General features: G+C 34.9%; 1 protein-coding gene across 1 annotated transcript; it reads right to left on the bottom strand.

The window, feature by feature from the left end:
- Window positions 1-14,541: 14,541 nt before the first annotated feature.
- LOC145005653 (G-type lectin S-receptor-like serine/threonine-protein kinase At4g27290) lies at window positions 14,542-17,823 on the bottom strand. Its single transcript, XM_078964767.1, has 7 exons — window positions 16,449-17,823; window positions 16,233-16,370; window positions 15,944-16,089; window positions 15,638-15,848; window positions 15,327-15,564; window positions 15,089-15,239; window positions 14,542-14,882 (listed from the first exon to the last, which is right to left on the bottom strand). Exons 1-7 carry the CDS (start codon window positions 17,749-17,751, stop codon window positions 14,595-14,597), a joined length of 2,475 nt encoding a protein of 824 aa, XP_078820893.1. The 5' UTR covers window positions 17,752-17,823; the 3' UTR covers window positions 14,542-14,594.
- Between the last annotated feature and the right edge of the window lie 551 nt (window positions 17,824-18,374).

Genomic DNA, 18,374 nt, shown 5'->3' with positions numbered 1-18,374 from the left:
ACGCGGCTTCCAGAAGGTACTATAAGATTTGTTACGTTTTGGTCCATTAAGTTAGGCTACTTGTCGACAAACTACCTCTCTTTCTCACCCGTGGGTCCGATGTAACTTGTGGTGCTAGCTGGCAACAAAGCGGAGCTTCAATATTTCATTTGGGGTGTAATTTGTATAAAAATTGGTGAAAGGCACTATAGTCAAAATGTTATATTTTTAGACTAAATATGTATAAAATTAAAACATATGGACTATTTATGCCAAAATTATGTAGAAAATTAAAACATTGGTCGACGTTGGTACATACAATAACATAATAATTATTTTAAATGCATGAATCTCTATCTCTCTCTCTTTCTTTCTCTCTCTCTCTCTCTCTCTATATATATATATATATATATATATATATATATATATATATATATATATATATATATATATATAGAGAGAGAGAGAGAGAGAAAAAAAAAGAGACCTCATAAATACTAATCAAACTCCAACTTTTTCATTTTATTTTCAATTCTAATTTAATCTACAATGGACTCTCAAAATCCATTAAATTACATAACCCTATTATCGGCTCGTAATAAATCTCGCCTAAGATCAAACACGTCTACTTACAAAAATCCTTTTCGTCTCGAATCTTTATCACAACCATACATCCTACAATTTAATTTCATGCTTTCTTTGAGTAACTTGACATTTGTTATATGGCCCTAAACTCTTTTTCTCAAAAGTCTTCCTATTATGCGGGTGGAAGCTATACGTCCCAAGTGTCACCTAAATATGTACCCAAAACCTAACCTGAACATGTGCCTAAAACCTGACCCGAAAATAAAATCCAAAAAAAAGATAAATTGGAACGGTCTTGATATCCCTCAAACTTAGACTTTAGTGGAAGAAATCACGTTTCCACATGCTTGGATTGACATATTGGATGACAATGTCATCGGTAACAATCGATCCTTAATATGATGATCGATTTGCTCTAAAATCAGTGAACGTAAGTTGCTATAAAAAATAACGATCAATAATGACAAATTAGATGAATCCTATGGACCAAAATCAAATAGTAAATTAGTAAATGCGACCTCTTGCAATAAAGTTTGCCTTTTTAATCGCAAGTCTCCCTTTGGTGGTGCTGGTGGGAGTAACTCCATCATGTTCTAGGATCATGTGGCCAAAATTGTATCCCATCCGTTATGCAAAATATGGAGTTTTCAAACATAAATTAACATCACGCGACAGTTGATTATAAAGCAATCAAGTATGGACAATGGAACATAGTACAAGTAAAAGAATTGGTTAAATACGATCACAAAAATATCATACAAGGTTTGAGAAAAAAAAATCTTTTCATCTATTGCTTGAGAAATCTCAAACCAGATGTGGGTATTTAATTATTTTCATATCGATTATGACTTACTTTTAGCTTTGGAAATTCTATGAGACCCTGTTGGAACTTAATGATTATAGCATCAAAACATTTTATGCCAACAAGATGACTGTCATAGGAAATATATGTTGGATTATGATGTCTAAGGTCTTAACTAAATTGGTATATTGAGTGAATATTAGTAAAGCTCTTTTTGGGTTGCCCTCATAACCAGGAAATGGCCTGGATTGATATTGAGAGATATATAATTTATTAATATATTAATTAGAAATGGAAATAATTATTTAAGAATTAATCATAGTTTATTTAATTAATTATTCTAGATTAATTAGAATTAATTAATAGGTCTAAGGGTTAGAATGCAATTCTCCAAAAGTTGAACAAGGAAGCATTTTAAAACCTTCCTATGAGGAGATGGTTCTGGAGGCCTTCTCCAAGGCTTCTAGAAGCCTCTTTGGTTGTAACACCTAGTTTTAGGATGTTTTTAATACGAGAGATAGCGGGTCGTAAATTGATTAAGTAAAGGTCATGGGTTTCAAGAGAATAGAGTTCAGATCCTTTCGGATGTTGATAATGATGGATTAAGTGATTTAAGCGCTCGATTTGTGCTTTGAAGCAAAGGAGTAAAATGGGAAAAGTAATATTCGGGTTTCTTGCACGAATTATGTCACACCCCCAAACCGAAACGGCGGAAACGTTTGGGAGCGAAGGACGTCATGTATAGTATCACAACAATTGTATAATAGGAATCAAAGCAAACATCACCATTACATTGATAAGATGGAGTATTTATATTTGTTCATCACATAGTTTGTATGACATCAAAATGTATAACAAAATATATAAAAGACGTGAGTTTGGAAGCTCCGTCTTCTCAAAATCCTACGGGTGTACATGTCTTATCGTTTTCCTGAGAATACAAGTGATTTTGAAAGTGTATCAACATTTAAGTTGGTGAGTTCATAAGTATGATTTAGTGTTGGAAAAATTTGTCTTTGTACTTTGAAAATACTAGTGTGTTTCTCAAGAAAATCCAATATTTCTATGGTGAAAGTAGTGTAGTCATGTATGTTCTTGTATATTGTATATTATATTAGTGTACTCTATGTTACAAAACAGTGTATTGTATCTGTATTTTTATGAAAAAAATCCTTGTATGTAATCCTGGATACCACCAGTTCTAGTGAAAGTAATGTACTGTAATAGTGTTTGTATAAAACCTTAGTATGAAAACCTGATATTTACCAACTGTAGAGTTGAGTAGTGTACCATATTAGAGTTTGCATGAAAATCATATATGAATGTCTAGTTATTACCAACTATAGTGTAAAGTAGTGTACCATATTTTTATTAATGAAAATAAAACCATTAAAGTAGTGTTAATCCCGTAAACAAATGTTTTAGTTATATTGTTGTGAGTTTCATATAACCATGCTAATATGAACTAGTGGCCTCTACGACGTTCTTCAGGCGTCGGTAATATGACATTTGTCACCCTCAGGCATGCCTGCTTAACTGTAGCTAGTAGTTTGGGTGTAGGATTGCCAGTCCCGTATAGATCTATACACAAACCTCACGTTCTCCATCTGGGAGACTTTGGGTATAATTTATAGGACTTGAACCTGTACTCTGGTGGGTACCCGAAGTAATGCCTTACAACCCTATATTAACTAGTTTACGTGTAGTGTTATAATGTTCTCTTGTAATTGAAACTATAGGTATTACCTTGTAGTGTAAAATAATTATGCTTAAATAATTATTTTAGTAGTGTATCATTATAGTAGTGAAATAGAGTAGCGTTTCCCAAACTATACCTATTATAGTTTTGATTGTACGTCCTTGTTTAGTGTATAGTACTTAGTAAAATAGTGTAATGAATCCCAACTATACCGACTATAGTTTAAATGTATGTTTCGTAGTGAAATAAAAACATCTACAATTTAATTGTATAAGTAATTACCCTTATGCTCGACATAATACAAAAAAGGTTAAAATATATAAGATGTTTTTAGGAAGTGTAGCGTAAGCTCGTTTTGAAACAATTGCAAAGGTTTTTAAAATATTTGTATGACACAATAGACCTTGTGTTTTACTAGTATTTCCCCCTAAAAATATTAAAAATGTTAAAAATGTAGGGATATGAACTCACCTTGAATGTGTGTTAGCGACGGAAATTATCGAGTTGTAGAAACGGCCCCCGGGTAAGCGTACACGTTACCCTAAAAATAATTGTATTCGTCATTGTATTTAAATTAATAATAAATTAATTTAAATAGTTTTTTGAATAATTAATTAAGTAAATAAGACTTACCAAATTAATTTGGAAATGTTTGAAATAACGGGGAAAAGTGTTTTCGTTGGAATTGGAGTTTTTGGTGGGGAAATTGGATGAACTCGGTGTTCTTGTGTTCTTGAAGGGGTGTTTGAAGATTTGATGAATATATGAAGCTTTGAAGGTGGTTTGGATGAATGTGGTTGAAGATTTGAAGATGGGATGAAGATCTGGGTAAATTTCTTAGGACTTTTGAAAGAAAATTTTGCAAGAGTTCGGTGGCAAAAGTGGAAAATGAATTAGGAAATCGGCCTAACACACACACACACACACACACACACACACATATATATATATATATATATATATATATATATAGGGGGTGCTCGATCCTTATTAGGCCTTAACTTTTAGAATTCTGTCCTATAAGACCGAATTCCCCTTAAATTTGGTTCATAAGTGGGGCACCAAGTGAGAAATCAGCTTCTAGTCCATGTGGAATGGAGAATTCGGTCCAATCCTTACACATGGAATGTGAATTCGGTTTCTTGGGTCAATGGGAAAGAAAAATTCGGTCAAGCCTTGTATCTATAAGGGAAACTGGTTATTGCTTCAACTTCTTATAGAGAATTCGGTTTTAGGGTATGGAATTTGATTCCATAAACCAATTTCTATATATATATATATATATATATATATATATATATATATATATATATATGTATATATATATATATATATATATAGACTCACATTATATAATATGATTTCCTTTAAGTTTAAAGCTTTTACCTGTTTTCAAAGGTAGAACTTTCATTCATTTAAAATTCCTTGGAATAAAACCACCATTATACTAAGATATAATATGATTTAAGCTAAGTATTCAACTTAGATATGAATAGATGTAACTCTTTGTTTGACCTAGTATAAGCTTTGATTGAACTAGTGTGAATTTCATTGACTTTTATTGACTCGAAAGAACGGGTTGTTACAAAGTATGGTTTTAGCTCGACATATATTAAGTCAAAAGTAATTATGTAGAGTTGTGGGGCTTGTCAATACCTTTCTGTCCATATAAAGATCGTTGAAAAGGGAGTTGAAATGAAGAAGTTATGATTGTTTGAAGTTGGAGTAGAATCGGGTGAAACCTTGTCCTCACGACATGAAAAGCATGTTGTCACGATGTGAGAGCTATTATGAGGTGACAAATAGGCTATCACAAGGTGAGCGTTGTGCAGCCTAAGCCCATAGATTTCAAGGTTTTTAACGTATTTAAAGGTAAGGATGGATGTTAGGGTATTTTCCTAACCTCTATCACATCTAGAACTCCTTAGGAGCAACCCAGCCTCCCTCTTCAATATTCGAGCTCTTCTCCTCTCATCTCTCTCCTCTTTTGGATGTTTTTATGATATTTTGATGAAGCTTAAGGATCAAAAAAGTTCTTTTGGTTGTAAGAAATGATGTTTCAAGTTTGGATCTATCAAAGGCGCTACATTTCTGGACTAATATGAGTATAAAGTTTCAATATTGCTCTTTAGTTTTTTAGAACTTGTCATTTGTGGTTTTTGCCACTTTTGGTCGATTTTATGTGTGATCTTAGAGTTGAGTGAACTCCACAATCTTTTGATCATTTTGAAATGCTTTTTGTACCTCATAGACTAGGAAAGCTATGATCTCTTGCCTCCTTTTTTTAGCCATGCAAGTTATCTTGGTCCTTTAGGTAATTTTGGCACATTAAAGTTTAGATATTGAAAGTTTGAAGCATTATTATGGATAAACTTGGAAACTTTATCGATCTAAACATCATTTTGATTTAGGTCTAAAGGATGGAGACTTGGACTTAATAGATTAAGTTGAGAAAGATGCATTCTTGTCCCTTTTGAGACTTACAGGCTAGATCTTGGTTGTCTGGACCATTCTAATGGATAAAGTTGGAAACTTTATTCATTAACAAGTTATTTAGGAACTAGATATGAGGTTATGGGCCTTCATCTGAAGTGATTAAGCACTTTATGAAGATTTCACTTTCTGACAAGAAGCCACGACGTGAATAGATGTGATGGTGCCCAGAATCGCGATTATTTTGTCTTTGCATCCACACAACGTGACCAAGGAATTGTTACGACGTGATGTTGACTTTGACTAAGTTGATCGTTGACCTTGTGGACCTTTAACTCCTGACTTTTGACCATTTTGACATGGGGTCAAACTCGGAGGAAAGTGGGTGTTAATCGTGGATTTATCTATTCAGGGTGTTAGTAAGTTCGAGGTACTGAGACGTGCAAGGAACGAGAGCACTGCTATACTTCTCCGGTTCTGCGAGGTGAGCTTTCCTCACTATACTCAGGGGACAAAGGCACCAATTACAACCCACTAGGTTGTGTTATGAATCTTGACATATAGGATGATGCTATGTTGTAGTGCTCATTTAGATTGGTAGATTTGTATGATTGCATGTATTGCTGGTTATATGTTTATCTGTTGCATATGTCGATGTAGTGCGGTTGAGTTGAGGTTATACTACTTTGTGTGGAAGCCAAAAAAAACTCAGGAGAAATCCATACATAAGTTGAGGGTCGGGAGGGCAGTCCGGACTTATGTTGTTGGCTCGGGAGCAATCCAAACATAAGTTGAGGGCCGAGAGGGCAATCTAGACTTATGATGTGGGCTCAAGGGTAATCTAGTATGATGAATGTGGACCCCAGGGTACTCCAGTCTGATGATTGTGGACCCAATATACATGTTTACATATGTTTTGTTGTGTGGGGTATTGTGGGGGAACTCTGAAACATCCCCAAAAATTCAGTCTGAAAATTTTGTTTTAAATCATTAATAAAAACCATAATTATCAACCATTTCATTTATAAACAGAAATCGTTATATCAAATCAGAGTATCATCTCAAAACAAATTCTTTTCATCAGAGTAAACATCTAAAAACTTCTTGGTGTGTGCCATACAATCATCCCGAGCTCCTCCCTCCATTACCGGAAGTACCTGAAACCAAAACTGAAAATTGTAAGCACGAAGCTTAGCGAGTTCCCCATACTACCACATACCATACACATATACACATGCTGCAAACATTTGGCCTAGCCCTCTACATCAGGCCCTGTCCGGCATCGGACGAATCCAGCATCAGGCCCTGCTTGGCATCAAGCCTCGCTCGGTATACAGATCTGGTTCTATTAGGCTCTGCCTGTCTCTGGGCCCCACCTGCTACATACATACATACAACTCATATAGACATGCTAATACATAACAAGCAATCACTACACTATAACTGCTAGTCTCAAGGCCCCACCTATCTTGGGCCCCGCCCCTACTCTACTACTAATGAGATACGGAGCCCCATCCACACTCAACTAATGATGAGATACGGGCCCCCTCCCACACTCATCTCCCTACCAGGAACATACAAGTATCACAAAGACAATAAGTATAACTAAACATACACTACTGCCTCAGGTACCACCCAACATCGGACCATAATCCAGAACATATAAACTGCATCGGGCTAACCCCGACATTGAATCTAAATCTAGCATACACTAACATACATGAACGGGCCGACATTGATGCCTTAGACCCGTTCCTACTGGAGAAAACGCACCTTGAAAAGCTGATTGAAGAATCCCGCAAATAACCCCTCATTGCTAGCTGGCAGATCCTCGAACTGCTGATTCCTCGACTCCCCGCGCTATCAATACCAAAATATCACTTAGTCCAATTCAATAATCCTTCTTAGGGTAAAATGACCATTTTACCCCTTAGTCCAACTTGGTCCATATATAAGGCCCAAACCATGATCTACACAGGCCCAACACTAAGTAGGCTTCCCAAGCCCACTATTGGCCCAATTTGCTAAATTGGGACCAATCCCTCTAATTGGCCTTACCTAAGCCCAAACATCTTCTTAACCCACATTATCTGATTTCTGATGGCCCACTAAGGCCCAAAGAACCAAACTCCCTTGCATGGCCGAAACCGAGGCCCAAAACAAGCCAAACCCAAATCTGATGAGTACGTTGGGCGTACTCCTATGTACGCTAAGCATACTAGCCAAATGGTGCGTACGCTGGGCGTACCTGCATGTACGATCAGCATACTCCCCTGCTAAGTCCTTTTCCATTAAGTGCTTAATACTCTGATCCAGAAGCTAAAATTACAGATCCAAGTCCTTATTAATGTCTTAATCCATAAAGTCACTGACTTGGTGACTTTGCATGCCCTAAACAAGTCCAAACTCCAAAAATGATATTCCATTCTCATAGAAATGCTCTTAACTCATGCATGAACCCAATAAGACATTCAAGATGGCAACTTTCTGCCTTAAGGACTCATTTAGAACTGAGAGTAGCAACTCCAAGTCCTAGAAATCAGATTGAACTATAAAGCTTCAACCTTTGGACCAAAATGGTCCAAAAACTCAATCTAAGAGATCTAAAAGATAATCACCAAGTTTAGATCTTTATACCTTGGAAAGGTTAGAAATGAAGCAACAATCCTAGATCTGCAACCTCTCCTTTGAACCACCACCTTTCCTTGCTCCTTTCTTGCTTGGAAAATGGATTCACAACACCAAGGTGCTTTGTAGTGACCTTCTAAGCTCCAAGAACACTCAAATATGGACTAGGGTTTGTAGTAGCTCCTTTAGGGTGGAAATGGAGGCTGGCCATCAAGACAAAAGGTTCTTTATGTAGGGCACAACCCTAAAATTGGGGTTTGGGGACTCTGAGTGTACGCCCCTCCACACCTGCGACCATTCTCCTTTATACGTTGGGTGCAACCCAGCCTACACTGGGCGTACCCGGCTAAACACACGCATACATTCCTTGCATACATGGGCTACCTTGACACAAAACTCCATTAGGGGCTAAAATTAACAATAACTTCAAAATGCCATAACTCCTGCATTCTAAGTCCGTTTTCCAAGGAACTTGATATCCATGAAAAGGTGGCGAGAAACCCTACGCTCCTAGCCACACCCCAAGCCTAAAACCTTCCAGATAAAACTTGATACACCATAAAAGACCAAATCCCTTATACCTTAGGCCTCCGAAACCACAACCGAAGTCCTTTTCAAAATGGGGTGTTACAAACTCACTAAGTTTTGGCTTACATTTGTTGATTTCAATGTTTTCAAACACATCATATAATTGGGGGTAAGGCGAATGCATGATTATACACATCCTCCTACTGATTTATGTTTTGAGAGATTAATTGAGACTCTGATTTTATGGATTTGATTTTGAACAATGGTTGATCATCTTATGATTTTGTGAGCAATGTTTTATAAAAACGAAAATAATTATCATGGTTATTGGGATATTACATTGGTTGATAATGAAATTGAATTTGAATTGCAATATAATATTATTATCTTGAATTTAAATTAGGGTTCCTACAAATATAAATAGAGACCTCTCGAAGGATTAATGTAACACCCATATTCATATATATATATATATATATATATATATATATATATATATATATATATATATATATATACTTTTTTTTATTAATATGGATTTTAATTTCAAAGAAGGATAGATTTTCGATGGCCTTGACGTGGAGATATAGCATCCACGACCTGGCAATGCCTAAGGGAAACGTGCATCTTAAGTGGGTGTCATGACATGGCAATATATTGTCCACGAAGTGGCAACCATTTTATGTTAAAGAGAGAGTATGATTTATTAGATTATTATAGGATTAGTAACCTAATTGGAAATTATGAGGAAATGATTTCTTAATATATTATATGATTAATATAATAATTGGAAATAGATAGTGTATTTGTTAATTTATTATGTGATTAATAAATTAATATGATATCAATTGCTAAAATAATTGATTTATTAATTTATATGATTAATATATTAATATGAAATCAATTAGAATAGATGAATTATTAATCAAAATTAATATGGAATTAATTTGGGATTAATTGGAATCACTTGAATATATAAGGGGTGAACTGCAATTGTTCAATAGTTGAACAAAATAGGCAATTCTAGAACCATCCTAGGTTGGATGGTTTTGGGAGCTCTTCTAGGGTTTCTAAAAGCCTCCTAGATGTTAATAAGGAAAGGATTTAAATTGGAATTAAATTCATTTTTTAATAATTCAAATCTTGTTTTATGCCTGAGTTACCTAAACTATAAATAGGACCCCTTGGCATCAATTTTCATGAATAATCTTTCTTAGAAGCTTATGAATGAGAATTTATATCTCTCTTCCTCTCTCCTCAAGTGTATTTTAGTTCTAGATTTAGGTGTGAGCCATTATAGTCATCCTCCTTTTGGTGCTAACTTTCAAAGCTCTTCAAATGAATGATTGAAGTAACTTGTTTGTTATAACAAGTTTGAGGTATGTATCTTTAGCTTCTAATTTTGAAATTACTAGGATGCATATAAGATTTTGTTATTAAAAGTATGTTGCATTAATGTAAAGACATAAATCTTTTTAGGTTGCATGTGTCTTTCTTAATTATTAAGTGTTTTCCACATTAAGCATTTTGTTGTAACCTAATAAATCCATCAAGATTATAGTTTGATAATTGTTTGAGGTTCAATTCTGATAGTATTGTAGTACATGTATTTATGTTTCGGTGGTGATTGGCAATAGCTAACAGTGGCTAGTATGGGAGCCGGAGTGCAAGTGAGTTTACATCAATTAATTCATTTCCTTTAATTAAAAAAGAATAAAAAAGAAAAAAGAAAATATTAAAAGCATTATAGTCATTTTCTATAAGACAAAGACTTACACCTAATAGAATCAAAACCTAAAGACAATCGAAATAAAAATAACATTAAAAAAAATTAGGATCTCAAAAGATGATTCCAATAATTTCTCCTAAAAAGAAAATGAAAAATTACTATACCTAGAGGGTGTTTGGCATAACTTTTTAAATAACTTTTTGATTTTATCTTTTTTCAAAAAGTAAAAGAGCCCTAAAAGTCCTTTAATAAAAGAAAAAAGATAAAACTTCAAAAGTGGTCCATGTGGTTTTCGAAAATATCAAGTTTAGTCCTTAAGTTCAAAAAACCTCACAGATCGTCCCTGTGGTTTCAAAACTTTTAACATTTCGTCCTTCCAACTAACTCCGTTACCATTTAACTGTTAAGACAGGGGCATTTTTGTCATCTCACTATATGAGGTTTTCAATTTCTTTTTTTTTTAAATAAATAAATAAATAATATTTAATATGAATGGTTCTCTCTCTCTCTCTCTCTCTCTCTCTCCCTCCCTCCCTCTCTCTCTATCTCTCTCCACATAAAAAGTGCAATAACTCACCACCAGCAACCTAAGTTTACTATCGGTGACCTTCTCGCTAAACTTCTCACTCAGGGCTCAGGCGGCAGGCTTCAAGTACCCTTCTTCCCTCTTCGTATCTCACCTGACATCATAATACTTTGGCGTCATCTCTCTCTAAGAGAATCATCGCCACCACATTTCCATCTCCGGTCACCGCCTCTCCCATCACCCTTCTTCTTTCGCAACACTCTCTTACAAATCCCATCATCACTGGCTCCCCTCTTTATTCAAAACCATCATTGCCCCACCTCTCCATCTCCGACCACCACCTATATTAAAATCCTAGTGAAACAGAAATTGGATGAAGTTTGATTTTGATTACAGTTTCGAATGTATTAGTTTCAGGTTTGATAACTGATTCACTTTATTTGATTAATCGATGTATGAAATTACGGATTTTGGTTTTGATTGCAATCATAAGTCTGATTTTTGATTCATGTTAGTTTTAGGGGCGTATTTTGGTGTTCTTTATCGGAGTTATCAAGAGAAGAGAGGAAGTAAAATAGATTGAAGACGGAAGAAAACGAGACTAGATACTTAGATGTTGGTCGGATTTCAATGTTACTTGATTTGGGCTCTTTAATGTTGCTTGATCTAGGGTAGGATTTTGATGTTCTTCATCGACGCCGTCCAAAAAGAGAGGAACAATGGTGTTCATGTCTGCTTTTATTTGCGGTTTCGGTTTTGATTTCCAAATTTGGTTTTGATTTCAGCTTAGGTTTTGATTCACGATTTTAGGGTTTGACTTTGGTTAGGTTTTGAGTTCAGGATTTGATCTTGTTTTGGTCTTAATTTCTAGGTTCAAATTTGATTTTGGGATTTGATCTTGGGGTGACAGTTGCTGAATCGATAATGTGGGTTGTGATGGTTCCAGAATAGGCAGATAGTGGTGGTGCCGAAATAAGTGGGTGGTGGATGTCGGTGACTGGTGGTGGTTATCGGTAACTGGTGGTGATTATAGGTAACCGGTGGTGGTGGTGGGCATGGGATTGAGGGGAAGTTCTGCATTTCTTGAGAGAGAGAGAGAGAGAGAGAGAGAGAGAGAGAGAGAGAGAGAGAGAGAAAGAGAGAGAGAGGGTGGGACCCATTGCATATTAAATATTATTTATTTATTTATTTAAAAGAAGTAATTGAAAACTTCATAAATGGTCTCTATATAGTGAAATGACAAAAATGACCATAACTTAACGGTTAAATGGTAACGGAGTTAGCTGGAAGGACCAAATGTTCAAAGTTTTGAAACCACATAGACGATCTGTGAGATTTTTAAACTTAGGGACTAAACTTGATATTTTCAAAAACCACAAGGACTATTTTTAAAGTTTTATCAAGAAAAAATTATTATACTTAGAGAGTGTTTGGGATGCCTTTTTAAACAACTTTTTACCTTTATTTAATTATCTTTTTCAAAAAGTAAAAAAAAAACCCTAAAATCCTTTGATAAAAGGAAAATAATTTTTCATTTTAATTTTTGGCCAAAAATAAAGACTCACCAAAAGACATATTCATACCTTTTTTAGATTTTGACTTTTGCACATCTAACACATTTTAAAATACTACTTTTTTAGAAATCCTTTTACATGTAAAATCCTTTTACAAAATGAGTTTTAAGGTTTAAAAGGTATCCAAAAACCCTCCTAATAACCCAAATCGTTCACTAAAAAGCTCTCAACCTCCAATTCTCCCGATTTCCGACTCTCACAACGGTTTCATCACCATTGGTCTCGGGCTGTCAATGAAACGCATTCAGCCAATCACGAATCAGGGATTTCTCTTTGACGCAGACGCCATCACGACTCTTAATCTCACAACGACCTTCCAATTAATCCTGCAGAATGGAAACAGAAGAAACCAGATTGAACTCTGAAATAAAAGAGAAAATTGTCCCCATTTTTTCACATTTCATGGCAAGGTTAGTGCTGTTTTCCGTTCATAACAAAAACAAATATTCATGCCTACATTCTCTTTAAAATTTTACGTAATGCAACACTTAGGGTTGCTAAATATGAGTAGCTAGTAGTTGCAGGGAATAGATTTGTTGTTGTTGATATCTTGCGTCAAACTCTTGGTCAATTTCTTCAATTTCTTGTTTTTTCTTAAACAGAGTAAAAAAATTGAAGTTTCCCTGATCTAAAAGTACATAATTTTATGCAGATTTCATTCGAAGACCCTCTAACACATCACAACTCTTTGTCATTGATGAAATTATTCACCAAGCTTGGAGACTAATTCTATAGCTCCTTTGATTACATTCTAAAGGTTGTGTATGTTGGTAATGACGATCCTACCCTTTGTATACATCTCTATTTCATCCTGTCAAATCAATAGCTTAACAATTAAGTATGCCATGGAAATTGTGAAAGGGTTAAGTTAATACTTTTTTTTTTTTAATATCTAACACAAAATAATAATATACATTGTGAAAGTATGACAGTGAAATATTATTGAACATTCATTTTAACTTTTATGTTCCTGTTAATACTGGTTAGGCAGAAGGTATCATGCAAGTTTTTTTTTTTTTTTTTTTTTTTTTTTTTCAGAAATTGTCGAACAATATGACATCACAACAAGTGAGTATTCATTCGTTGATTTATATGTTTTGAACTTGTTCACCTTCATTGTCATATACACAAGTTGCAAAGATATAATTTGTTAGAAATAGAATAAGGTATTTCCGTATTTGATAGTATTAGAATTTGGATTTCTTATGGATTGTGTATGTTTATTTTATGTATTTATATTTCTTCCATGTGTTTGGGTTTTAACTTTTACTAAATTCATTTTGGAATAATCCTCATGGACACTTTATTTTTTAGACACTAAACAGAAAGCTTGTTACGGGAGAGTATACAATTGTTCAAGATCTTGAGTGATGACCAAAATTAGCGAAATATAAGTTTTTTTACGCATCCATCCAATTTATGGATAATATCAACAAAAATTGTGGTTTTAGCAATTGAAAAAAAAGTATCGAGAAAAATCATTGGACGGTTCGAGTTAGGGATGAGCATTTGAACCTCTGGATCGGACCTGGACCCGGTAAGCCTCAATAGGTCCGGTCCAAGGCCCACCAATTTCTGCCTAACTGGTCTGGTCCAAGAGACAATTAGGTTCAGTCCAAATGCTCACCCCTACGTCGTAATAGATAAACTAGCTTTCGGTAGGGTTTCAAGGAGTTGTACCGTATACACCTAAAGTTGTACCGATCCAATGGGTACAAGAATCGAAAAACCCAGGACGTGGACCCAGTGAGCCTCAACAGGTCTGGTTCAAGGTCCACCAATTTCTACCAAACCGGTCTAGTCCGGTGTGGTCCAAATTCACACCCCTAGTTCAAGTAGTGTGCCAACACATACCAAGACATATATCAGTTTTGAAAGGTATGATGAGGTTTTGCTAAAAGGGTAAATCAAGTCCAAAATGTGTTGTACTATTCAAAATATTGAAGAAAATTAGATCACAAACTTTCAAGCTTGATTTTGCCATTAATACTTTTCGTAGATGCCACTAAAAGAAATGTCTTGGAAATGCTCATGATGTCACTCGTTCCAAAGACTTGATAGTTACCTTGAATATATGGTTAAAAAGTTAGTATACTACAGGCACATGTTTTCTATCTAGCATGTAATAATGTGATCGTGTATTCCATTGGGGATGAAACATTATCAACTTCATGGTAACTATCTTCGGTGAAAAAAGCTGGTTGTTTAGGTGGAGGCAATGCCCCCTCACTAATCAGCATCAGAACTACTGACAACATAGTTGGTCTATCTTCTGCATGATGTTGCACACACAATAATCCAACATGTATTGATCGTAGTACTTCAGACATGACACAAGAGTCGCGTAAACATGCACTCACGAGTTCAATGGACTTGCCTTCTTTATATAGTCTCCACGCCTGAATAAATCCAAATATCAGAAAAATATGTTGGTGTATCCATATCAGTACGCTACAGTCTTATAAAGGGCTATATATGTTGGAATTTTCATTATCTCCACAAGTGTATTTTTGGAGAGTTAGTATGGGGCTCCATATATATTTACAAAATATAGTTACATAACAAATAGTTTTCTTGTCTTTTTTAGTCTACAAGATTAACTTACATGTCCAAGAAGGTTGTCACTATGACCCTCATGAGAGAATCCTCTGTTTTTCTTCCCACTCACAATCTCCAACACAACAACACCGAAGCTAAATACATCCGACTTTATAGAGATACGGCCATGTACTGCATACTCCGGAGAAATGTATCCACTACAACCAAATTTATTTAAGAAAAAGAGATTAGTGGAATTTGAATTCACGTTTGTTTTTATTTGTAAATGTTTTATGGATTCTTACTGTGTTCCAAGGACCTTCTTTGTCTTAGCAATGGCATCATGCCCTACAAACTTTCGAGCTAGGCCAAAGTCAGATATCTTTGGATTCATTTCACTATCCAACAAGATATTACCTGCCTTGAGATCTCTATGGATGATTTGAAGGCGTGAATCTTGATGTAGATAAAGAATACCCCGAGCTATACCATGGATAATGTGAAAGCGTTGAGGCCAATCAAGCATCGAACTTCTAGTTTCATCTGTGAAATATGAATTACTTAGTCTATGCATGTTGTTACAAATGAGAAAGCAAGGCATTAGAAGGAGTCAAACCAAATAGAAAAGAGTCCAAGCTTTTGTGATCCATGTATTCATAAATTAGAATCCTTTCATTTCCATGAATGCAATATCCAAGAAGCTTAACAAGATTTCGATGCTGAAGTTTGGCAATACAAATGACTTCATTTTGGAACTCATCAAGTCCTTGTTGGGATGTTTCTGAGAGACGTTTTACAGCAACTACTCTCCCGTTTTCCAACACACCCTACATATAAATATTGGAGCTAATGATTCTAATATTACTTTGTTAATAAAGACATGTATTGTGTTTTATCTCAAAAGAATCATCACGTTAATTACCTTGTAAACGGGACCAAAACCACCTTCTCCAATCTTGTTATCAATGTTAAAGTTATTGGTTGCCTCGGCTATTTTATGAAGGCTAAAAAACGGTAGCTCATCTAGGTTTTCCATGTGAACACTCGTATGATCTTTATCCTTGCTTCCTACAAAAAAAAACTCATCTTCAATTTCTCATGTTTACACGAATCTGCCAAAAATCATACTCTTGAAAACATTTAATTGGTAATGTTAAGTGTTAACTTGTTCATGTTTCATTTCTTGAAGAAGAATCAATCACTTGTTTTACCTCTTCCCATTTTATGAAGCCTTCTCATTCTCTTTATACATGCATATGCTACTGCAGCCAGAAGCAATGCAACTGATGAAACTGATAACACCATGGCAAGTTCTCCCTTCTTCTTGTTGAAGCCGAATTTCCCTTTTGCTAATGAATAAAATAATTAGTAAACTTACAAATCAAAACCAATACATTAATTCAACCTTTAAAATAAAATTTGTATACCTGATAACTCAGAGGCTGCCATTCTTATGTAAAGTTCTTGATGATCACCATCATATTCTCTAATATCCATAAGCTCATCAAACCAAAGCAAACATCCACTTCCACCATTTCTGATATCTAAATGAGCATAAGCAGAACAAGAACAATTCATTCTACAAACCACTTCACATTCTCCAAGATTCATACTCTTGTTATACCATGAGCCACGTGTATCTGGAAAAATCACACCTGAAAATTTGTGAAACACATCCGAAGTCCTACAATCTAAATTATCTAATGGCTTTTTACGTTGACACCCATTTGACCAATCCCATGCATTCCATTCTTCAGCGACTTTTGGTTCAAAACCTTCCAAACAACTACAAGGAAGAGATCTTTTAATGCTACAGCTTCCAAAAGGACCACATGGTCCATAACGACTACAAGAATCAACCAACACATTCCCATACCCGACCCATTCTTGGGTTCTTTTAATCCACTGTAGCCTTCGTGCTATGCCATCCCACACCAAAATAAACCTTTGAATAGACGTTCGACTCTTAACTTTATATGTATAATATATTTCTTTCTTATTGAGAACAAATTCTATGTAGAAAATTGGATTCATGTTGTCTACAGGAAGACCTTGAAACCCAATACCATTCCATGGTCCAATCCTGATCCACGTTTGAGCATCTTGAGCTTCTCCCACAAAGATCTGTGGATATCCGTTTGTGTCTACCCATAATTTATGCAAACCTTTAGAAGGATCATTAGGGTTCTTCCATGATGTTAAGAACCACTCTCTTCCTGATATCAAATCCTTCCCTAGTTTCACTCCTGGAAGTAAAGTGTTACCAGGGTAATCAAAGCTTTGCCAGATGAGTTTTTCTTTGTTTCTATACAACTCATCCCACACCACAAGATTTCCATTGTCTAAAAGCTGTGCAACGGGGTTAATTATAACGGAAGATATAGTCAAGTTGGATGACCAAATGAGCGTATTGTTGTTTCGACTTGATATCAGTAGGGTTCCTTCTTTAGTGACATGAAAGACACCAGATGTGTCGCTGATTGGTGTCTCCCTGTTGGCAACCCATACAACTGTAAAAGTTGATATCTTCTTGTACCATATTCCGAGGTAGCGATTCTTGGACTTTCCTGGGCTAAAAAACCCGAGTTCATACATCTCGCCATGTGAAACAATGGTGTTTCCATCTTTGATTGGTTGGTTTATGTGTAATCTATCTACTGCAGAAGAACATGACAAGATGAAGAATGTAAGACCGGAGAGAAACGCAAGGATAGTGCGATAAACCTCCATTGATGATGTGTTCTTGAAATGGTGGTAGACGTAGTTTTGGTTGAAAGTTTATAGTGTACTTTTGTTGGTCGACTCTTTTCAACCACGAAAGACTATTCAACTTCACATCAAATAATATAGAAAACTTACTTTGAAAATTAGCAACACATCTTTGACTTGATACCTCAGCTTTGAAAACTTGACTTGTAGACATTTAAATATGGAAATTAAATATGCTTAATATGTTTATATTTTTTGTTTCTACTCATTTGCAACTTAATGATATATAGATTGCTCTTTCAAAAAAAAACTTAATGATATATAGAATCTATTAAATCATAGTGATTAGGAAGTTGTTTTATTTCTATACATTTCCAACTCATAATGATCCGTGGAATCTATTAAATCCTTTTCTTAATCCCCTTATAATTAGGCGTAAGATTCATGTATTACATGTGTTAATTAAAAAAAATTAAATATAAATATCTAAATATTTAAGAACTTTGGATTTATAAAAAAAATAAAAAAAATAATGAATTATTCAAATTGATTTTTTTAATCTTTTATATTTAAATAAATAAACTAATAAACTTTAATTTGAATATTTCGAAATAAGAATGTCAGTCCATTAATTAAATTGATAT

The sequence above is a fragment of the Lactuca saligna genome, chromosome 7 (genome assembly GCF_052625555.1).
Source record: "Lactuca saligna cultivar CGN05327 chromosome 7, ASM5262555v1, whole genome shotgun sequence".
NCBI classification, from domain to species: domain Eukaryota; kingdom Viridiplantae; phylum Streptophyta; class Magnoliopsida; order Asterales; family Asteraceae; genus Lactuca; species Lactuca saligna.
Note: the sequence above shows the minus strand (reverse complement) of the source record. Positions and strands in the feature narration are given on the sequence as shown.